General features: G+C 41.0%; 1 protein-coding gene across 1 annotated transcript in view; it reads right to left on the bottom strand.

The window, feature by feature from the left end:
• Positions 1-24236, bottom strand: part of LOC145487996 (polycystin-1-related protein-like) — a 64987-nt gene that overhangs the window by 20512 nt on the left and 20239 nt on the right. Inside the window, exons 16-44 of the mRNA XM_081466760.1 lie at positions 23973-24090; positions 23129-23230; positions 22851-22950; positions 22498-22554; positions 21153-21340; positions 20878-20959; positions 19849-20088; positions 19249-19359; positions 18826-18983; positions 18642-18745; positions 17952-18013; positions 17271-17410; positions 16727-16810; positions 15240-15395; positions 14744-14798; positions 13721-13884; positions 13007-13129; positions 11835-11883; positions 11365-11415; positions 10462-10557; positions 9659-9733; positions 9096-9215; positions 8656-8737; positions 8106-8188; positions 7405-7465; positions 6548-6857; positions 4645-4729; positions 3822-3995; positions 2327-2445 (exon numbers count right to left, since the gene is read on the bottom strand). Coding sequence (XP_081322886.1) covers positions 2327-2445; positions 3822-3995; positions 4645-4729; positions 6548-6857; positions 7405-7465; positions 8106-8188; positions 8656-8737; positions 9096-9215; positions 9659-9733; positions 10462-10557; positions 11365-11415; positions 11835-11883; positions 13007-13129; positions 13721-13884; positions 14744-14798; positions 15240-15395; positions 16727-16810; positions 17271-17410; positions 17952-18013; positions 18642-18745; positions 18826-18983; positions 19249-19359; positions 19849-20088; positions 20878-20959; positions 21153-21340; positions 22498-22554; positions 22851-22950; positions 23129-23230; positions 23973-24090 — 3349 coding nt within the window. The remainder of the gene's footprint in view (positions 1-2326; positions 2446-3821; positions 3996-4644; positions 4730-6547; positions 6858-7404; positions 7466-8105; positions 8189-8655; positions 8738-9095; positions 9216-9658; positions 9734-10461; positions 10558-11364; positions 11416-11834; positions 11884-13006; positions 13130-13720; positions 13885-14743; positions 14799-15239; positions 15396-16726; positions 16811-17270; positions 17411-17951; positions 18014-18641; positions 18746-18825; positions 18984-19248; positions 19360-19848; positions 20089-20877; positions 20960-21152; positions 21341-22497; positions 22555-22850; positions 22951-23128; positions 23231-23972; positions 24091-24236) is intronic.

The raw sequence follows: 24236 nt of genomic DNA, 5'->3' as shown, positions 1-24236 counted from the left end.
TGAGACCGTCGCCAAACAAAAGGTTTAATGGGTAAAACAATGGCTGTGCAAGCGCGTTATAAATGTTTGTAGCTCTCCACAATAACAACGTGAAATGACCACGTTCTACGTATTTTGGAGAACATTAACGACGACGGCTAATTTTTCGTATTTTCATTTGGATTTCAACGCTGGAATTAAATATTTAGCTTGATCAAGTTCTGAGACTGATATGTGTACTGAACAGATCTAGATATTTGCGACTGAAATTCGAAGATAAAAGACAAATTCTTTTCCTACTAGGCGTTGTCGTCGGGATTGCCATCATCACTGCTTTACTCTCCTTGTTGTTTTGAAGCGGACGGCATTGAAATGTACGCACGTGTACAGACATTGTTCTACTCATTAAAACATTTGTTTGGTGGCGTTCTCGTTGCCGCTGCCGTCGTGGTTTGCTTAAGCTCTCAGTATCGAATGTCCTCGTCCTTACTTCCGTGCTGATGCTTTGTGCCTCTGAATTATAACAACAGACGAAATACATACCGACCTTTGTAGCATTAAGTGCTTGGTCACAAACGAACATGTCAACATGCCAACCTGTTTTGGAAGCTGGTTCGGTCCAATACTACTATAAAATATGGCTGTGTAGAATCCAAATTTGTAGCTAAGATTACGAGACTATCTGTTGCTAATGCCGGTCAGCAATTTTCGCGAAATTTAGTTCCTTTTTGAACAGGATTCTTTCTCTCCCATTTTTGCGCAATTAAAATGACTCGAAATGAGGCAACAACAAGGCACTTTTATTGTTAGACGCTGTGCTTTCGGTCAGGCTATTTGAAATCTCAAAGTTCTGAAAAGAACAAACTTCAAAAGGTTTTCCCCAAATTTCTTTGTTTTGTTTCTACCTTCTTGACCTTGTAAAAAGCTTTTTCCGCAATCGACTTTTGGTCGATAAATCGGTGAGAAATTGATACGCTACAATCCCACAAATTCTGGTAATGATACGCTCTTCGTTCAAATGAAAGGCGTTTTCGTCAAATTACTTTTTCTTTCAAAAAACTCGGAACGTATACAACAGCGAAATCAATTACCATTCGCAAGCAGAATATTAAATCGCTAGAATCACGCATTCCATTTGCCGGCAAACTTTCAAGAAAAAAATGTAAAGTGAAATTATGGTCCAACATCAGCGTCCACAGCCAAAAAACAAAACGTAAAGCGAGAAGGAACTTCAGTGAAGAAAAGAAACCCTTTAAGTCACACATGCCGCTTGTTTTAGAATGTATAAACTTAATGTACTTGGCTACCTTTTGGAGATGCTGATACTTGTACGACAAATTGTCTTTGTCAGCCTTTTACATGCACTTCGCCCTTTATCGTACAACGAACGATGCTTCGTCATCACCACATGTAGGGATGGTATGTCTTCGATGTCACTAGCCATTCACGTCGCTTTCGCCACTGTGCTCACATCGAGCTTTGGATCATTTCTACATCGAGCATTTGGTCGCGCTTTCAATTAAGCCGTGTTAATGCCTTCGTCATGTTCACGGCGTGCCCCCATCGTGCCACTGTCTTTTCTTAGAAAGGATATATCGCTCAATAACATACGACATTCGAGCCTTAATGCACGACAAAATCGGGTTTTGGTCATTACGCCTGCACTTTGAACTTTTACCTTTTGTATGCTTGTCAGAAATACTTGACACTGAATGAACGAAATTTTAGTTTACGCGCATCCCAAAAATAGATTTAAGAAATTACGCGGTGGCAAACGAGATCCGAACTTAATGTTATTGAGTAAAATAACTTCAAAAAACGGGTCCATTTTGCTGTGTCTTTACAACTCCAAAACAAAGACCTAAACCTCACAAACTTTGACCATTTTATCTGTTTACTATTCGGCGTAATGCGCATGTACTTTGATGATTTTTTGGAAAGCTTAAATCACGGTCCATTATTGAAGTGCGGTCAAAACACGAAGGCAAAGCTTGCGTCAGACCGTGTCACGCAACTTAGTGATTTCCTCGTTGTCTTGAAGGTGAACTTTGTGCCCGACATAGCATATACTAGCGACCAAATGGAGAGATTTTGCAGAAACTCCAAAAACGAACACAAACAAAAAAACAGTTGTTAATGAAATAGACTTATTTCCCGCACAACTTGTTCCGGCGGAAGATTCCTCCTTCGACGAAGGAAATAAATGAACTCCCCGCTAAAAAAGAAAACAAAAAACGTAGACGCAAACAGACATTAAACTGCTTCGCCAAAGAGGATTAGCACAAGTCCTTGAATTATTGAAACTTATGTTCCATTATGTTGCACATGAACTTTGCTCTCAACTTACATCGTGTAGTTCCAAAGTGCTTTGCTCTGTACACGCTTGTTCCTAGCTTCAGATAGTTTGGATTTTGACGGCGGCTTCAAAAACTTGAGATATCGCTGCCTTCTTCGAAGGGCCAGTGCCTAAAGTTACAAAATATTTGCGTCACATTCGAGCAGCAACATGCTACAGTTATCAACTGTAAACAATTGTAAACCAGCGATATAATGTTATGACAACATCGCCGGATATAACGACATAAAACTGAGAAGATCAACTTTTTTTTCTATATTGCTATGCTTATGAAAATAAATTCTCGCTCGGTTGTTCACACAAGTGGTTTCCAAGTAATATAGAACATCACCATGGGAGTGTTTTTAATAGTGTGATGCTACCGCTATTCCGTTACGTGCGCTAGCGTGAGACAGAATTTACAGATCAGTTTGACAATCTTCTCAGTCAACCGGCCATTAAAACAACTACGCAAGACAACGTTTTCAGGTCCCACCCACGCAGTCACTACGCCGGAAGAATTTGAAAACGGAGCTTTCTTTCTCCGGTTAGGCCTTCCGTCCACACTAACCAGTCAACGAAAACGGAGCTTTTCGAAAAAGCTCGTCAAACCGGAAAAATTTGGAAACGCCGGCTTCGCGTTTTAGTGTGAACAGAGAACATTTTGAAAAAGACACTTTGGTTCAAAAATTAGGGTACGATATTTCCCTTCCCGAGTTTTACTCAAACAAAAATCCAAAATGATCGGCGGTTGCTTTTTCATATTTTTCCGGCGTAATGTGAACGGAAAACATTTTGATGCGTTTTCAATTCCTCCGGCGTCTTCTGGACGCGGCCTCAGTTTTTCAGTCAGTCAAAGACCCAACATCCGCATGTACAACGGTTTAATGCCTTTCTTTTGTCAGTCTATTGAAGAATAAAAAACCGATCGCACGACGTCTTGACAAGTACGTTTGTTGGTTTTCCGCACTTCTCACATACAATAAGAGAATAACCACGCGTAAAAATTTGACATTTTTTGGTTCTTCTCACAACAACAACAACAACAACAGCAGCAACAGAAACAAGAACTGTGAAAGAACGATAGGAAATGGAACCAAAAGGAAGCAACGGGAAGCGATGGAAGGCGAGAGTTAGAGCAAAGAGTAGGGTGCGGAAGAAAAAGGAAAAAGTTGTGTTAAACCAATCACGCTTTTGTTAAGAAAATAATATATATATCTAACCTTTATTTACCCTCGGCATTGTTATAGCACAAGTGCTAGTGGGGCCGAGCAGACAACTGAAACAAATTATTCAAAGTGAACATAGCATTGTTAAGAATCCCAGCGGGCTGGAGGCAAACCAGTTGGCTATTTACAAGCGTGGCCGACCATCTGAACTCGGGGCTACCGAGATACAAATCCAGGTAGAGGTCAGAGCGGGACTCGAACCCGGAACCGCTGGATTGCGAGTCCGACACGCTGACCACTCGGCCACGCTGCCTCCCGTTTGGTTTGTTCTAGCTTACTGGATTGAAATGGTCATTCTCTCTGCCAGTGTCGTCCTCAAACCCTTGGTTAAGGTGACCATAGTGTATGTCGTGTAGAGCAGAAGACGACAAGTCTTCAAACCCTTCATCCACGTCTTCGTCTTCCAATCTTCTTTTGGACTTGTAGGCCATGTACAAGATAAAAGCAACAACCTGCAAGGATTCAAAATTATGACACTCAGTACAAAACGCATTTTAAAAAGTTCTTGGCTACGTATTTAACTATTTATGAACTTGAAGTTGTAGCATCATGTCATGTTTGTGGAGCTGATATTTCGAGAATTAGCCTTTCTTCAGGGCAAAGTGGAGGATTGTGGCTGTGTGCACGCTAAGAGAGTGGAGTAGAGAGTTCGTTATTAGAGGGAAAACAAACGTTGGTTGATCCCATGGGGAGCCAAGGTACCAAGCTGAAAGATTCCTTTTCCCGTCAGATATTTGCGACTTTCTGTACTGCCTTGATGAGGACAAATAACATAAACAATCATGCTGTTTCAAGAATCACCAGGAAGATTGAAAGCTTTGAAGACTTGTTTAGAAGTGTTCTTTACGTGCCTTTAATGTTAGCGAAAGTGATCTCCGAGTCCAGCTCCCGTTTCGTCAATGCAAAGCAACGGGAAGAGGACTAAGTGATCACTTCCACGAACTTGAACATTTAAGAGGCGGAAAAAAACATGTGTTCCCTGGTGGCTTAAAGAGGGCTGCATGAGTTCTTTTGAGGCAGCAGTAAACCTAGGTAAGCACTAAAGTAAAACAAATGCATGGTTATTTTTCAAAGCTTGCAAACCACTCAAGACGAACTCACCATGATAGGCTGAGAGATAAGAAATGACTCCAGGAATGAGAACAATAACGACTGCAACCAGCGAATGGACAGGTCCCAGCCAAAACTGCAACAGAGAAGCAAAAACACGACACCTTTTAACAACAGCGGACGGTTCCTTGTTAACATGAATGACTCATTTAGCTTAAGAAACAGAAATAAATATCTGAAATAAAGAAACAAAAGCGGGAATGTCAGTTTTCCGCATCATTACCCGATAACACACAGCCAAAAGCATGAATCAGGTGTTTGGTAACTTAGCCGAACGAAAAACACGGTTAAATACAAGCGCGGACCACTGTTACATTAATAATAAGGAGTTTAAGAAAACCACGACGGCAACGTCAACCGCGAGATTCGTAGGTAAAATATAAATTCATTTTATAATCGTCATTCTCCTCGGCGTCACCGTCGAAGTTACTTAAACCCCCTAATAAAGCGAAACGCGGCCATGGCACCGTTCTTGCTTGGGAAACTAGAAGATGGCAGCTGTAGATTTTACCATAATGTCTTGCGAACATAGCTAATCAGGCAAATTGTTCAAAAATATGACTTTCTGTGGGCCTGATTAGCTAGGTTGGGTTCACAAGGCATTGTGGTAAAATCTACAGCTGCCATCTTTTGTCAAAACAACATTGTGTACGCTACGTTTGGAGTTTTTAGAACTGACTTTTCTGTGCGCTTTTACGAGCGTTTTAGAGTTCTTTTGCGCTAACCATGTTACCTGAAATTATGGCTAACTATATCAGTCACCATCTCTCGCGTTGCTTCTGAGCCGTGTTTACCTGCTCTCTTAGAAACTCTACAGAAGAAGTGCGTCGAGTCTATGTAGCCTGCGAGCAGGCTCACCTTTGAGCTACACCCGCGAGCGGCTAAGCAGTTGTCCGTTTCGTAAACGGTCGATGCCAATGTCGGAACACTTAGAAATTTTTTAACTATCAACCAATTTTTCTCTACGAAATTAAAGAAAAAAGAAAATTTGTAAGTAACTACCCAGTATCGAACCCGAAACCTCTGTTTCCTAACATCCCTCTTCTACCACTACACTACCAGGTAGATCCGCCAAATCTCCGCAAAATTTAATTATAAAACGTGACTTTCTTAAATATTAATGATAGAGTTGCCCCAACCATCAAATAAAAGCTAACCGCAAGCAAACCAGTGTGAATATGAACAATCAAGCATTTGACGAGCGCGTTTTACTCAATCAACAAATTAAAACCAGTTTCTACCTTGTCCAGGCCTATACTAAAGCAGATATGGCATCGTCCATTCTGAAAGGCTTGGTTACCAATGATGGCATCGACCGTTAAAAATGGCATCGACCGTTTACGAAACGGAAATCAGCAGCGGCGAGGAGCAAAGCGATCCGGCGGGAAGGCTTTCTCGCGTCGCGACTTCGCCGCTCGATTTCGCGCTCGCGGCTACGCCGCGCGTGCTTGTGCTCCAACGTGAGCCTGCTCCTAGGCTTGAGTCCGTGCGTTTTTCCATTTTCCCATTTTCCTGGACGAAATTGCTATTTTATTGACGGTCGTTATTACAAAGGAAATTAAATTCAGGCAAATTCGGTGCCACACCATGACTGCAAGGATACGTCACTGGACGTTATGATGCACACTAACGTGGACTAAATTTGACAGCGCACTTTGCTGGCTATGTTATAATAGGTTTTGGTCCGTGAAAATGAAAACAGTGACATACCAGAACTAACATTTTGTGACTACCTAAAACATTTTGTGACCACCACCACCTTAAAACATTTTGTGACCACCACATACTGGACACGGGAATCTTGAATGACATGATCGATTGCAGTGTTCACAAGACAGCTCGTTACTCTATAAATGACATCATTGAGTTATAGTAATTCCCATGCTTCACTCACCTCACTCCATACAAAACCGTGAACACGCCAGCAGTGACAGCGGTCAGCAGACAACCGACCCAGGCCACGTACACACAGACATGCGGCAACGAGAAGCGCGACCGATAACCACCGCTTCCTTCAGACGCGGTTGATGACAAAGATACGCTGTAGATGCTTCGCTTCTCGAATTCCAATGACTTTTTCTTGCCTGGAGACACGTCAGCAAGGAATTCACAGGTCTCTACTAGGGCCGCGTGACTCTTGGCCAGCGGACGATCAGCGGAGCTCAAAGCACCCTGGCCTGAATTGTAACCCAGACTTGTGCTATCTAATGGGAGAGAAACAAGGCATAGGTATTGCAAAAATAAAATACATATATCAAATCACGCTACCTTTGGCCCTCTAACAGGCCAAGGAATTTCCCAATTTTTGCCTAAAACTGGCGCAGAACGAACGTAACCGTGTTTCACTGTAGTTCTGGCCCCCTCTTACTTGTTCAAAGGGTGGATGAAGCAGCTCTGGGTAAATCAAATCCATTGGAAATCGAATTTTACTTCGTCAACACTCCTCCACTGCAGAGAGGCACATTCGCGTTTCAAACAACTGGACGGCGCACATTTTGAGGCATCATTTCTCCAATCCCGAGACCAACCGAGCAAAAAAAAGTCGCTTTCAATAAACATCTCATGGAAATTCATGACAAGTGCTTCTTAACTTAGCTCGTTGAAAAGCGTCAACACTTAGGTGGATTATTTCAGTGTTGTCTTAAAGTGAATATTCTTCAGTGATACGACAAAAACCCAAGGATCTATCTGACAATGCTACAGGTTTCTTCTGATCAATTTTTGTTTTTTTTTAGTTTTGTCTTTCTGTACCTGATTCACTCTCAAGGGATTCCACTGAGCGACAGGAACACGTATCTGAACGCACGTCATCCTGAAAGATAAATACAAATTCGAACTATGTGAGTCCATCAGATATGACAATATAGACAAGCAATGTCCTATCGCGGGGGACGGGGGGGGGGGGGGGGAAGAGAGCGATGGCCTATTGTCTAGCCCTCTGGCTTTCAGATCAAAAAGGCTGGTCTCTTCTTAGTCTGGTTCAAGTCTTACCGGGTCTTAAACGATCTTCAGCAAAAAAAAAAAAAAACGACAACAACCAAAAAATTCTCAAAGTGCTTGTCGATTGGTGTCATGACTAATGTCCAACACTTTGATGACAAATGTGGCACTAACCATTCTTTTAAACGACCTCCGTGCAATCACTTAGCTCTGAATCGGGAATTTCAATATAACAGTGAGCTGAACTTTCAAACCCGAAAAGTAAACTAAGGAGGCGGCCTGGCCTAGTGGTTATGCCACTAGATGGATTTGTGTTTGGTGGTCCCAGATTCAACTCCTCCACGCTTTGTAAACAGCCAACTGGTCAGCCTCCCACCAGTTGGGATTTTCAACAAGTTTCTGTTTAATTTATAACATTTGTTTCCTTATTTCAGTGTCCTCAATTAGTACAGTAGTAACAAAAACTTCGACAGATTTATTCATTTATTTTTTTTATTTAACTATGAACTTACCAATTCCCAAACAGTTTCAAACCATCGCTTTCTTTCTCCGATGTTCTTCAAGATGAGTACAGTTTCCAGCGACTGGTCAAGAACTATGGAGCAAATTCCAAGGAAAAAAAAATTCTCCTTACACTAAATTTATTATTGGCGAATAAGAAAGAAAAAGTCACGCCCTCCACACAAAAACAGATTCACGTTACTCGCTCATTAATCTCTTTCGAGGGCTCTCGTTTTCTGTTGTGGTCACGCAATACTTTTCGTGATGACCAAATAACGCATATAGAGCATCCTTTAACATCTTTTTGAAGTCAAAAAGATGCATGTGACAAGCAATTGGCATGCTATTCCTTGAGACAAAATCAAGAGTTGTCGCTTGAGGCAAAGCCAGGAGGTGTGAAGGTGAAATACAGAGTGGCCTGGTTTTCTTGTGGAAGAACGAGGTGCAAGCGTACAAGTCTTCGTGTACCACACGCGTGTACTACACGTGTGTACCACACTAACTTATTCTTGAGTAATTATAAAATTAACCTGTTGTCATGGCTTTCGATGTTTTCCTTACCTGAAGATGATACAAGCTCTGTGGTGTCCGTTTGCGGCTCAGAAATCATGGGATATACTTTCACACGATGACGAAATGATCGCTATAAAACAAGGAAAAAATCGTTACCAAAAGAACAAAAAATGGTATAAGACCAACTGTTGTCCGAGGGCGGAGGGGGTCCCCACTAGGGTTTGTAGCTGATAGGGGAGAGGGGTGGGACCAAAAGCTGGGCAGCTCTATGTGCTCACACAATGATCAAGGAATGGAGATTTCTATGACGGCCATTACAGGCTACTGATCGAAAACATTCTCAATCCTTCTCAGTCTTTCCCGGTTTTATCCATCCGTGTTAATTCTTGGTTTATTTCTGCCTCTTAAAATTTCTTCTATCTCGGTTATTTATTATTTCCATATTTCCAACGATTTCAAAGCAACTTTTGATGTCAATGCAAACTCACTCTGCTGTATCTGAACAGAAACACCCACAGCAGGTTAACAGGTAATGCTACAATGCTGCACAGGACACCAATCCATATGCTCTCCCAGGTGACGTCAATGAATCCTAGCACTTCTGGAATCTGTAGAAAATTAAAGCCGTTGGTAAAACTCCTCGTTAAGATGGGAAAAGTTCAAACTAGCGACAGGTAAAACAATAACTTTCAAAGCTCTTCTGGAGACGATAAGATTTGTGGTATAAAAAGTTGTTTATCCATTCGCATAGCCTATGTTTTTGTTTTGACTTGCATTGCTTAAAATTATTACATTCTAGAGTGGTCTACTTCTTACATAAAAGGCCATGAACAGCCTAAACGCAAACAACTTGAAAATCTAGCCATTTCCAAGTTGCTTTTTATCTCACTTTTCCAAATGAACCCTGGTGCACAACATTCATTGATTTGCTAGACAATGAATGTGCAAGAAAAACTCATTTCCATATGAAAGGTTGAGCACCAAGACTCGTTTTGAAACAGAGGTACGTGCAACTTCGAAATAACTTACTGTTATGACTACAAGGACGTACCTCAGTTTTCGGCCTGTACCAGGCTATGTTGACACAGAAAAAGCTGAGCAGTAGGGACAGACTACAGGTCAAGCGCTGACAAAACAAACACAAAACTGTTAGAATGGTCATGAGATAATTTCGCTCCATTACCGTTACTAAGGCCCAGTTCACACTACCGCGGAGGAATTTGAAAACGGAGGTTACACTCTGAAAACGCATCAGACGTTTTCCGTCCACAATACGCCGGAGGAATTTCAGTCAGGGAAATGACACTACTGCATCGTTTTCGAAAAGCTCCGTTTTCCGACAAAATGTATTCCGTTCACACGAAAACGAAAAGCCGGCGTTTTCCAAATTCGTCCGGGTTAATTTGAAGAGCTCGTTTTCGTGACGGATTAGTGTGGACGGTAGGTCTAACCTTAGAAATAAGGCTGCGTTTTCAAATTCCTCCGGCGTAGTGTGGACAGGAGCCTAAAAGGCTACGAAAGAGTAACTTTCACATTTATCACATAATCGAAAGCTTTGTCCTCTTGCATGTGACCATTCAAATGAAAGCTACATCCACCTGGTACTGTTTATGACGCTGTACAAGGTGATTCTAACTTGTAAGTCTGTTGATGAAATCCTAGTGTGTGACCATTCAAATGAAAGCTATTACACTGTAGTTCCGTGTGATACTGTTTGTCATGCCCTGCAAAGTGATTCAAACTTTGGCATCTGTAGTTGTAATCCAGTTGGTGCAAGAGGAAGCACTACTCATGATATGCTAAAAAATAAAACAAAAGGATTTTGATTTTGTGGACTTGGGCAATCTTTTTTACCTGTGCACGTGAGAACCTGCTGTAAGACGGCCGTCCAAAGAGTGAAAACCACAGGTGATAGTCCAGAATGCCCTTTGAGAAGTGTTGGGAAAAGCGCTGAAAGGGAAAAGGGAAGGATAAGAAACAAAAATGAAAAAGCAAAATTAGGGTCAAGATATACAGAGATGCTGAATTCACTGCATTTTGGGCGCTAACAGTATGCAACAACACAGTAAGTGGTTTGATAGTGAAGACGATTCCCACGCAAGTTGTTTAAGCATCTTTTCAATACTACTTGCACTAGTTTCTGAAAGGCAGGGAACTTGCCAAGAAATGCGTCGGACAATGTGTCGGTACCCTTAAACACATTGCAGGTCTGATGCTAACCAATAGTACTTGTTATGCCTCCCAACTCAAATATCGTTTCCGATTGGAGGAAAACGTGTCACGTGCCGTGGGTCAAGACTCACTAACTCCCCAGGGCGAACAAAACTCACTAACTCCCTAAGGAACCAACAACTTGAACTTTCGACTCGCACGTGATCAGGTCGTGCTCCTTGAAACCGCGGCAAATATGTGAGGCAGCCGGCGTAAAGCAAACGATTTCTTCGCAGTTTTTTTTTTTTTTTTTTTTACTTTTGAGTTGGGAGGTATAACAAAGCTCTTAATGACTGGCCCCGGGGGAAACAGTGAGTTTTGTTTTCCCTCGACCTTGGGGAACATTGATGGTCCAGCCATTTAAGTGCTTATCGTTACCAAATAAAACAAAGTACAATCACGTGCTAGTATAGTGCAATGAGGTGATGTCATGTTACTTTGCAACGTCGCTGACCAAAACTCTGGGCTCAATAATTTCTCGAAGATAAAGTTTTCATTTTTCTCTGACTGGGTTCTTGTTTTAACTGAATAACCAGAATTACTTACCATTTTCAAACTGCTGGAATGTTTTGAGGTCTCCTTAAACTCGCATTCAACCTGAAGGATATGATAAGCATAATAAGCATATCAAAATATCCGCATTTATTACTTAGTTAATTATGATAATGTATCTTTGCTCTTGTATACTAATTGAAAAAACGTTAATCCCCAGTAGGCTCGGCTGTCACTTGAATGTCGAAATTCGTATTTGCTTTGGTATTGCATTACTACGCTAAAAGGATTGGCTAAAAAAACTCGTCCTTTTGTCATCCAATTAGAATTAAAACCAAAACCAATCGTGACTTGTTCGCACACGTTTTCCCGCGCTTTGCTTCTGCTACATGTAATTACTTGGAGTTTTGATTGGTTCAGTGGATTGTCTGCGTCCTCTGTGATTGGCCAGAGTGATTACTTTGGTTTCGGTTTTACGGCACTCAGCTTAAAGCTGCTTTGTACTAATCAAGTAGAACTTGTACCTTTCCGTCTTCTTCATCAACAGCCAGCCACCTGTTGCAGTTGAAAAACCTATTGAACAAACAAACGCAGCCAATTTAGGCCCCCTTTGATCAAATATTCTATTTAGATCGGTGATAAACTTCTGGTTACCAAAAAAAAAGAAAAAGCCATTTTCCCACCCCTTTCAGAACAACGTCTGTCTTCAACCTATTGTTTCCTGGACAAAAAAGAAAAAAAAAAACAGTTTCTGTTTCCTCAAAGGGTCAATGCCTCTGTGATTCAACTTCAGTATAAAGATATTGAATTCTGTTACAGTAATTGTACTTGTTTTCTTCGAGGATATACACGTCTTGAACATACTATTGGTGTTGCTAACAAATATTAAAAGCTCTTTTGTTTAAACCAGATTAGGCACTCTATATGTTAGTTGGTCAACGTTTCCCGGGCTCCTCATTGTCAGAAGTTCTCCAAAAAAGAAACACAGCCTCGCAAACAAATTGATAGCATCAGTGTCATTACATGTAAGACGCTGCAGCAAAACGTGAAAGCAATATTCACAAATATTTATTTTGAAGTCAACTCGGGCAACGAGTTGCCATGCATGTGTTTAAGAAAACTTCAGCAGACGTGCCTAAGTTCTGAATGCATTGATTGACCATGAAGCAGGGATCGAGTTAGCTCCTTTCACTCTCCCTGATGACCAAGGCCCTGTCAACACTGCGCCGGAGAAATTTGAAAACGGAGGTTTCACCCTGAAACGCATCCGAGCGCCGGAGGAATTTAAAAACGCAACAATCAGCGGTGGTTTTGGATTTGTCGTTGAGGAAAACTCGGACATGACAATCACGTGGTTATCGCGACGCCATCGTTTGCGAAAAGCTCCGTTTTCAAAATGTTTTCCGTCCACAAGAAAATGAAAAGTCGTCGTTTTAGAATGCCTCCGGTTTGAGGAGCGTCAAAAAGTTCCATTTTCGTGACAGATTAGTGTGGACGGTAGACCTAAACGGAGAAATAAAGCTGCGTTTTCAAATTTCTCTGGCGTAGTGAGGACGTAGCCTAAATATTACATCTAGTTACATCTTTGCTTCCATCAGGTTAATTTCAACCACAAAATCAGTACCCTTCCCCACCCCCATAATAAAGTTAATGGGCCAGGTTAATAAGTACGTTCCTGATTCTGTATTGTCCTTACCATTTTGAACCATTGTTCACATTTTTGACAATAACGTGTTCCAGGAACCAGCTTGGGTGATCCCCTGAGTTGTCGTGCCAGATGTGGATTTTCGAGATACTGCCAAAACCCTTTCCAGGTAAACTGAAACAGCAACATTATTGTTAAGTCAGTTTGCTTTATACTCGTTGAAGTTTCTAAAACATTCCTAAACAAAACACACAAACAAAACAGCGGATTATTGAAGACACATTTCCCTCCAAGGCTTAGAACCTTCTTCCCTCTAAATTTGACGAAAAGAAGTGGCAGACTTTTATGCTGGAAAATTCGAGGTTCCAAACTCCCACGTGGTCTGTAGTCGGGTCATGACTACAAAATACTGTAATTAAGGCGTGCAGCCATCTGAAACGTCGCAAATCTTCGGCTGTCAAAGACAAAGATCTTTCGCTAGCGAGATTCTAAAACTAAAGCTGGCACAATCCAACAAGGATTCTGTTTTTATCATTTGTTAGAAACTAGAGCAAAAGTGATCCAAAAAGGGCACTCTCTTTATCATTTCAAAGGTAATCGAGCGAGCACGATCTGAAAATTTAAAGCATCACCTTTATTTTCCTTTGAAGCACTGAAACCAAGGAAGGCTACTAAAACGCATCAACCAAACTTAATAAGCCCAAGGATTTCCTTTTCTTTATACTACCAATTTTGAGAAATAAAATTGGCAACAAAAGGTCTCACCGTTCAAGGTCTGTTTGTCCTCCTACGCCGCGACAAGGATATTTCCACTCTGCGCGATGAACAAACACATCACAGGAACTTCTTTCGAACAGAGGTTTGCCTTTGGCCGACTTCAACTCAATGGGATCAGACATCCAGTCGTCGCCATGGAGTGTAAGAAAAACCTAAACAAAACCAACAGTTTGTTAAGAAAAGACCTATTCTGGAGGAACCACAGGAGAAAAAAAATGCTGCCTGATGATTGGCTCGTTTTGAGCATGCGCATACAAGTTACCTTAGAATCCCTCTTCTACCGCCTACGTCCAACCCGTTTACAGCGCGCAGAAGGGACAGTTTAGCGACTGGACCAACATCCTTCAAATGCAATACATATTGAAGGCAACCTGTTTAGTTGCGCTTTGGAGTTAGAACAACTTTTATCCTACACGGAACTGACCATAAACACACAAAACAGTCTTTCGAGTGTTTAACATATACCGTGTTTGGCATACACTTGTTTACGAGAATGTCGTCGACAAAGAAAATCTTTGATGTTTTCTTTCATAATTATTTTCATAATATCATGAGTGACAAACCACTCCTTAATTTTGGCGCGAAATTTCAGCGTCAATTCATAACTTCAGATGTGAAATTACAAAATTGCCATGGCAATGTTTAGCGCGAAATTTCTTGAAACAACAAACAAGTCAAAAACCGATTGTAAGTGTAATTTGTTTCCCATGATATCAAAAGGTAATCAAATGGTATACTTGAGAGAAAAAAAAAAACTTCACTTGCCTTTAGGCAATTAAAATTATTTGAATTTTGCGACAAGACACACCTGAAATTATTTCCTAGTTTCACTCGTCACCATTTGATTACCATACTAATAAAACGTATTCCTTGCCTGTTAAATGCCCGGGGAGTCCAACTAGCTATCAAAAGCGTTTGCGAATCAATTGAAGAAACACATGACAATTTACAAACTAGTTAAACCACTTTCATCAATACACTGTCACAGGTCAAAACACTTTAACCACTTACATTAGCAGATGTTCCTGCTCCAAACCAGTGGCCAGTCTGTACAGTAATTTGAAACCTGAAATCAAATACTTGGCATTATCATGGTAGCCTCTTGCAGTAACGTGTGGGAAGTGGGCCAACAAGAGGGAAAGTCTGTGTTCATACTTAATGACCCGTTAGGCATGCAAATATCTCCAGTTTTCGCAGCATTAGGCAACTAGGAGCATTTCCACTCCCCCCCCTCCCCCCCCTCCCTCCCTGAATGGGATGCTAGTCCATCGCATGGTGACCCAAGCATTAAATTCGTCGGTACCCATTTATACACCTGGATGGAGAGAGGCTCTGTGAGAGTGAAGTGTCTTGTCCAAGAACACAACACAATGTCCCCGGCCATGGCTTAAACCCAGGACTGCGTGATATGGAGTCCAGTCCACTAACCACTAACCTTCCCGACGTAGGTTAATATCGGTAATGTCAGACGATATTAAGTCAGACAAATAGCATCACTGTGTATTACCTCTGACAGATGCCACTAGTTACGTTTTCACTGAGGTAAACAGCTCCCAGCTTCTTCTTGTCATGCTTGTCTGCCCGAACACAGAAGCCAAGCAGCACCAAATAGAGCGCCACGATGCTAATGACAAGAGCCAATGTCGCTGGACTGTTCTTTAACCTGTTGGAAGAAAAACGCATTGTATAAGAGAAACAAACGTGAAGGAGATTCACAAGGTGGATACAAACTCAAAGGAGACCAGTCATGGTATTTTAGCCCCGTAAAAAAATCACCTTTACATTGAAGGAAATCTGAAAATAGCAGTTTATCAAAACAGAAGAACACCAAAGAGATAACAATGAACCATAAAGGAACAAGGATGATTAAGGATGGAAAAGATTAATACGGATTACAAACGACGAACTTCAAAAATTTAGGGTTGAACTTTTCAAGATGCCCAAACCGTGAAGAAACTCCTTTAATTTGCTTGAGTTCCAATCAACCACACGCATTCCCCCAACTGCAATTCCCAAACCCTCTGTGGAAAATAACCATGTCTTAAAGGAGCTCAGTCACGATATTTTGAGTTATTTTGGCCTCATACAAAATTACCTTTAAATGGTAGGAAGCCTGAAAATAACAGTTTAATAAGATAGATAAAGACCAAAGAGATAATAATAATCCATAAAGGAACAAGGATGGCTAAGGATGGAGAAGATTGAAGAAAATTACCAGCAGCAAACTCAATCAAAATGACGCTCACAACTGGAATATATGTCCCAGCCCGGGATCTTTTCGAGCACTGCCTGGCCACCCAGAGAACATATGCAGAGGATACAATAAAGGGCCTGGTCAAAAAGTATCGGGGGGGGGGGGGGGGGAGGGCGGTGGGCCGGAGCAGAGAGGGGGTGGGTCATCAGTTTTTGAGCCCTCAGAAAGGGGTGGGTCGTTCGATTTTCAGCGACACGTGGAGGTGGGTCATCCTATTTTAAAACCGGAATAGGCACTTACTTAGAAGTACTGTTTTTAAGAATGGGAAGCTTGATTCTGCTGCAAAAGTTGGCCACACATTTAGAGCGTAGCAGCGTTACCGATGTGTAATTTATTTTTGAACGTATTAAAATTACATCTAGCCGAAATTAAAATGATAAAAAACCTCTCTTTTGTGCCTTTTTAACATATAAAAAGTATAAATTGTATACAAAATAAACTAAAAGAGTTTATACATGCTCTTGCATCTGTTTAAGAAATAAATCTAAACGTACGGACAACTTCATACAAGAATGTTGTTTTCATTGACTTATGCAAACCAAATTTTTATGTTTATAAGGGGGGCGGGTCATGTAATTTTAAACCTTTATTTAGGGGTGGGTCATTAATTTTGTTCCAAAAGGAAGGAGTGGGCCACGTGTTTTTTATCCACCACATTTCCAAATGCTCCGGCCCACCCCTTCCCCCCCCCCCCCCCTTATCCTTTTTGACCAGTCCCTAACTATCACTAAAATACTCACTTATCAGCGTCTGTAAGGTCCTCGATTGTCAGTGAGTTGGGTGGGTACACAAACGCACCACTGAATGCTGTTAGATGGTTGCACCTGACGAAAACAGACACACAAACGAATTAGCAAATATTACACGACAATCACCAGTATAACATATGGGTTATTGACCAAACGTAAGGTCAAGATTGTTGAATATTTGGCCAACTTCTTTTTTGCGTGTTTATGGACCGAGCCGAAGTCGAGGTCCATAAACATGCAAAAAAACAAAACAAAAAAAAACAAAAAAAAAACAGGAACGAGGCCAAAATCCAGCCATCTTGACCGAGCAAGCTTGGTCAATAAAGGAGTTATTATATGGGAACACACTTTTCTCGCGGGACACAGCGCGTAATCCCGAGCGGGCAAGATAAATCTGAGAGTAATCTGGAAGAGTCACCCATAGTTTCAGCTTAGCAACAAAAGCAACACCCAAAGCCTGTACACAAGCAGCTGGTTTCAGTATTCCTACAGGAAATGCTTGAGCGAAATCACATTTTACGTTGCCCGCGTTTACCTGCAGAAAAGCACTTCATCTGTGCTCTGGTCCATCACTTCACATCCATCAGTTGACCAATCCTTGATCTCTGTGTTCCAGTAAAAACAGCCCTTCCAGTGGACACCCAACGAGTAGCTTAAGCTCGGGCCTTTCTTTATCTAAGTCAACAAAAACGCGAATAGGTTCACTTTCGAGCGGTTTTCAAAACCAAAACAATAACAGATTTGCACGTTGTCGTCATTTGACAACAACTTCCTGATTAGCATAAGAAACAGAAAATGTGAAAGATTCTGGTAGATTTAGTCAAATGACGCCATCGTACAAATCACCCGTTACTTACCAATAAAACTACTAGCACTCAGCCAATCTCAAACCGTAGTTAAACCAAAACCAAAACCAGAGTAATTACCACAAGCTCTTGCCCACCAAAAAAGTCATGCATAACCTAAAGGCGAGAACAAAATTTCACGCCCCAGAAAATTGTCCAACCACCCCCATCCCCTCCCCCCCCCCCTCCCCTCCCTTCCTCAGAAACATAATAGTCCGCTTAATCAGCACGGCACTAAACCAAATGACTTCATGGCTCTAATGTCAGCAATCACAGATCTCAGAAAAGAGGAATGAGATTCATGGGACCAGCAGTGGTCTGCATAGTGCAATCCTGCGCTTTTCAAAGCTGATAAAAAAATATGTTCCTACCGACTTAATACGGTAAAATGCCGTGTCTTCCAATAGCACTTTCACATTCACTGACCCTGAAGCTGAAACAAATAAGACTATAAGCCAAATCGGAGTTTCAAGAATCAGTGCAGCGTACATGCGTTTTTATCCCTAATTTATTACAATTTTCTTTTCTTTTCTTTTTTGAATAACAAAAGAAGAGAATAAATTAGGGATAAAAACGCGCTGATTCTTGAAACTCCGATTTGGTTTATTAGTTACCAAAAAAAAACCAGGAAACTGCTAGAGATGTCAAAGAGTGCAAATATACCTCAACACTGGTATGCTAACCACGGAATGAAAATGGAGATGTACGGAAAATTAAAGTTGGCTAAAATCTGCTTAAAGATGGCCGGTCATCCAACTTTACACTACAACTTCAATGCCGTTTTAGGTTTAAAAGACGACGTTGACGCTACCGTGCGTAAAGTTGGCGTAAAGCTGGCGTGAAGCTGGCATATAACTGACTTAAAGTTTCAGTTTCTTTAACGAAGCTTTAAAATAAACGTGAGCATAAAGCTTATGTGTGACTCATCTTTACAAAAAACGCGAAGACAGCGAAAGACTCCTCAAATAAGAAATTTACGACAGCATTACGCCAGTTTCACACAGCAGAAAGATTTTCTTACGCCGTGAGCTGTGAAGCTCTGGGCGTTAACTTTAAGTTACCATTAGTTAGTTGTTCATGGCTCAAGTAGAAGTCAATGGCCGTCCCTGAACTCGTCTCTGAGTACTCAATGCGATTCTCTGAGGATGAATCTGCACTGGCAGTGCTATAAAAACAAATTGTAAAACAAGAAATCAATCATTTGTCTGTTGATTAAATAATAATGAGGTAATCATCGCAACATACCTGCTAAGAATGAGTTTGACAACAAATCCAGGTGCCAAGGTGGACAGTGGTTTAAAATGGATCTGCAGCACCTGGTTTATCCTCTTTTCTGTTTGGTTCATAACATGATTATTTTCATGGTTCCAGTGTAACAAGTATTCCTTCGTAAATTGTTCGACCTGGCAGGAAAGACGGAATAGTCACTTCAAAAACTGTTGTTCCAGAAAACATTGATATCCGTCCCACGGGAGGTTTCTTGGTTTCGGTCTCTCACCCCTGGGTATTCTAGTATCTTTTCATTCCCTCCCTCCCCCGCCCTCGCCGCCAACTCAGAATTGAAACAGTAGCAAAGGTAGTACAAATGTTGAAAAGTATTTTATTAAGGTTTTGTCGAGAGCCGAAATAAGCCGAAGGTTCAATTAATGACTATAACAACATCGTTACCTTATGATTTCCGTGAGGTATTGAGATGACAATACTACTGCTCAGGTTTCGCACTTCTATATCTTCTCCATAGCAGTTACTGATGCTCAGGCTACCAACTTTGGTGTGATGCTGAAACAAAATGAAAACGTAAGAGATCAACTTCAAAACCATGGATAGCATAGGAAGATTCTTTTACTTAAGATTCAGTTTACTAAATAAATTCTACCAAAGCTAACCAACAAAGAATCTTTATGTTAAACCAGGTGAAACTAAACTGGTATCAACATTATTTCTTCAATAGGGTAGTTAAGTCATGGAATGAAATAGTGGAAGCTGATAGCTTTCATATAATATTTAAGGAGGCTAGCAACAGTTTCCAGCACTTTTCTAACAGCTACACTTTGAAGGATGAATACTACCAGTCCACTGTTTAACAAGTGATGCTACAATAATGGTATCATACAAAATATACGTCTTGGAAAGTGCTGGAAACAGTTGCGAGCCACCTTAAATCAAAATTGAAGCCTCTCTTGAGAGTTTAATGGTTTGTTTGATTAAATGTTTGAAAAGCATAATCAAAAAATGTTAAAAGACAAGCCATTCCTTTCAGATTCTTACCATGTCACTGAAGAAGGGATTTTCTTTATAAACAGTCATCATAGTTCCATAACACTTCCCTTCTTTCCCATCAGATACAGTGTTGAGCTGCTTCTCAAGGTTTGTGGGCATGTGAAATTCGACATCACCGAGAGAGAAAAGTGAATTGCTGATAGAAGTCAACTGTGTTGCATTCACCCAGATGTTAGGTGTAGTTAGGATAAGGGGCGCTTCTCCGAGAACTTGCACCGACAACTTGGCCTGAAAACAACAAACTCGTTTATTGAGCATACATTAACTTACATTATGATATAGCTACAATCCCGGACAAAAGTAGTTGGGACACTTAGCACGTATCCCCCATCCCCCCCCCCCCTCCCCCAATCAATGTTGGAAAATGTCGCGGTTTTTTTTTTTTTTTTTTCCCCAACAAAAAGAGAAAGAAAATCACCTGATTATCAACACTGTAAGTGGTGGGAGGCGAGAACTTGCTTCATGTCCCAACTTTTTTGTCTGGGATTGTAGAAAAGTCGCGTTATCAAACTCAGCTACTAAAATCTTCAAAACGCAACTTCACTTTCAAATATATATCGAAAAATGTTTTAAATACAATATTGCTTCCGATATGAACTCCACCCCCCAAAACACGATCTAATCTAATCATTGAGATCTGGCCGTTTATTGAGGCATTCCACTAAAAAAACAGGAAATAATATTAGAAAAAAAACCCGAAATATTTCGAAACCTCAACAAGGTCAACTGAAAAGCGCCAATCATCAAACAAGGACCTTACTGCCGCTAGACTTTTCTGACTTTTCGCTGTTGCTGATAACGCCAGGAAATCCAAAACTGATTTTCCTCAGCACATGGCGAAGTACGGTTAGCGAATGGTCGTGTTTCACAGGATGTTATCATGAAACCGCCGTTACGATTTCGGTGAATGTTTGAGCAGAGGCGAAGAAATAAATTACTGAGATACGCTTTTAAAGCGCTTTTTGCCGTGGGTTAACCAGTCTGAAGGTTCATAAGACCTAAAGGGCAACTGCTAACCTTGATGAGCTTCTCAGCAGCTTCCGTTGCCCTGAGAAGAACATTCTCCTCGGCGTCTTGCCTGCCTAACATCCTTGGATTCCTATATAAACAAAATAAACATCTTCATTTACAAGCAAAAAAAAGTCACTTTCATTTTCATGATCCCTCAAGACATGCAGGCCATGCGAAAACAAGCAATGATCAAGATTAGAATTCTTCCAGTAGTCCTACAAGAAATGTATTGAAATCGCTTAGGAGAATTTATACGTTGGTACCCGGGCATATGCGTGTACCTGTCAATGAGCATTGAAGAAGCTTCGATCAGGTTGGATGTCACTCTTGTCATTGCTTGAATAAATTCCTGACTAAGTAGAAATCTGTCTTCTATTTTATTGGAACGCATTCTTCTCTGTGTCGTCTGCATCACTTCACCAAGGTGCTGCAGTATGCGAGAAGCTGTTTCCACACCACTTCTAGTAAGCTTAAAATTGAAAAACATAATAATAAAGTTTCCATTTTTAGTGCATCACTCGCAGTTTCGTTATGTGTAAAACGTTATATGCGCCCGCAATATTGACTCATGCAGTGATTTCACAGGCTTAATATACTGGTCAGCAGAATTACTACAAAAACTTTACAGATATTGACCGACTGCTGATTTGCGTATTTCATTAGCATAGTCTACTCAACCACTACAACTCGTGACTTGCTATCGCATTTCACGAGGTAATAAGGACGGCATATCAGTTTTAATAAAATAAAATCTTGCCTTAGAGCGTTTCTTCCAAGTGGGTGTCGAAAGTAATCAGGAAATTACTTTGGTTTCGGTTTTTATAATCTAACTGGTAGGTAATTTGCTTTGTTTCAGCCTTCAGTAGAGTGAAAACCTTCATAAAGGGAGGGAGATGAATACACCTTTTGCTGTTCGTTTACAGAAAATAAACATTCATTTGTGTCCAAATTTCTTTCTTTATGGTCAATAAACTCTCATTAACACCAATATGACCTTCATTTGCGCGTAAGGAACGTTCAAGAATAACATTTACATATGCATTAACATTCAAAATCATCAAAAGAAAAACAATACCTTCATTTGACATTCATTGACTGTAAAGGTATTTTCATTTTGGTCGAAAAAAAATTCGTTTTCGCGAAACGACAATCATTTACACTTTAGGACATTCAGTTTTCAACAAAAAACTTTCAATACCACAATTTGCATGAGAACTAACATTCAATTGCATTATTAGGCAACCATATCCATGAAGGTAACAATCTTTAATGCGGAAGGAAGGAGGCACTGACTCGCGATTCCAGTTGTAACCAAACTTTACAGTGCCTTGTGATCTCAAGCAAGGGGCACTTCCAAGTAAGGGCCATTTCAAAGTTGGGGGCACTTTCGAGTAAGGGACACTTCCAAGGGGCACTTCCAAGACAGGGCTGCACTAGCGAGTAAGGGGCTCTTCCAAGTAAGGGCTGCACTAGCGAGTAAGGGACACTTCAAAGTAAGGGGCAATTCCAAGTAAGGGCCGCACTAGCGCGTAAGGGACACTTCCAAGTAATGGGCACTTTACGTCGGTGGGAGGGTGAGGGGACTAAGCCACGGTCCTGGTGAACAAGCACAGTACATTCAAATACCTCATCTGGTCTTGCAGTCAGTGCTTGCAGAGCTAAACATGTTTGAAAGGCTGAATTCTGAAAATAAAATCGACACCAAATTACTTCTAAATTCATTCGACAAAAAGAGATTTAAAAACACTGTACTGCTAGACCGAGGCTGGTGATCAGCCAACAAAGACGTGAAGATTGCTTCATGTGGAGTGAGACTCACTTCAATGGATACAATGTCATTCATCTACAGTCAGACATCTGCTAACGTATTAGTAACTCGAACCTTTTTCGACTTCCCTTGAGGGTTCGTGTTTTTGGGACTCAACAGTAGTTGTTCTACACTATAGGTTCGCCTAGTACCGACTCATTATTTTCTTTACCTTGTCATTCACAGAGAGAGTTTTAATAAGCAACAGCACGTGCTCTCTTATCTGTATCCTCAGGTGAAATTTTGAGCTCACATTTTTGACAGAACCAAGGCTGAAACACAGCAAAAAATTGACGTCAATCACTTGTTACAGCATCAAAGTTCTTCAGTAACTCGTGTGACACTGGTTTAATGACACTAACAAACGCGTTTTCAAATCTGACGTACAAAATAGGAATACCTCAAAATAGGACGACGTAGATGTAATGTTAATGTGACAGATTGGGTTACCTGTTCAGAGAATTCGCCAATGCTGTTATAAAATGCCTGACTCCTTGTTCGTCCCCTGCCTCTTGCAACACTGACAGGTACTTTCCAACTGTTTTATTCAACCTAATGAAAAAGGCTTTGGTCATATAACTATATGGAAAGCGAAAATACAGTTCAACCCCTATTAAATGGCCACCCTCGGGGAAATTGATATACTGGCCGCCTGAAAGGGGTTGGCCGTTTAATAGAGGTAACAACAATGGAAAAGCCCTCATCGGGACTTTGATTACTGGCCGCCTAATACTATAGGAGAGGCTGTTTAATAGGTGGCCACTTAATAGGGGTCCGACTGTGTTATCTAACCCTAATAGACTTCATGTAAGCAGGATGAGACTCAATAAATACCTCTATCCGATAGGAAAGATGTTAAAGGTTTCAATGCTATAAAAGAAATGGTAAACGTGCAGCGTTCAGCCATCGCGTTATGGATGCTCTTGGGAGGTTTGCTACACACTCAAGAAGATAGCGTCCATGGTTACACGCTGCATGTTCACTATTTCTTAATTAGTGTTGTTTGTTAGTCGTTAGTCGTTCCGTTTCATGTAAATGCCAGCCCTTTGTCTGTTAACAGCAGTGACATTTTTGTCTCTTTTGGACCTTCAACGGAGGATATTAAAGAAGCAGTATATACCATGGGGATACACGGTCAGTACTCACCATTTACTTAGTCAGCAGGTAATCCCAAGGGGGCAGGATATCACCATTTTGCCCACTCACGTAGCCAATTACAGAGCAGGATTTAGCTATCTATCCTCTAACGGGGCTAGCCATGTAATAAATTGTGTTAACTGCGAATTAAACTTACAGCACTTCTTCCATAGAGACTCCTTCTTTAGCAGACTGAGGTATCACTTTCACTCTTAATGGTCTCTGAAGTCTTTGCTTAGTTCCCTCTCCACTGGATACTGTTACATAAATTTGAACTACAACCAGAATACAGAATAATAATGCCATTCAGTGACTGCCAAGTACACATTAAGAAGTTCAGTTATCACCTGCATTATAATTTATACTACTTTTGGTAACATTGATGATCATATTGCCAAACCAAAATCCCATGAACAGGTTC

Source organism: Orbicella franksi, chromosome 5 (genome assembly GCF_964199315.1).
Source record: "Orbicella franksi chromosome 5, jaOrbFran1.1, whole genome shotgun sequence".
NCBI classification, from domain to species: domain Eukaryota; kingdom Metazoa; phylum Cnidaria; class Anthozoa; order Scleractinia; family Merulinidae; genus Orbicella; species Orbicella franksi.
This window is presented reverse-complemented; position numbering and strand designations above follow the sequence as displayed.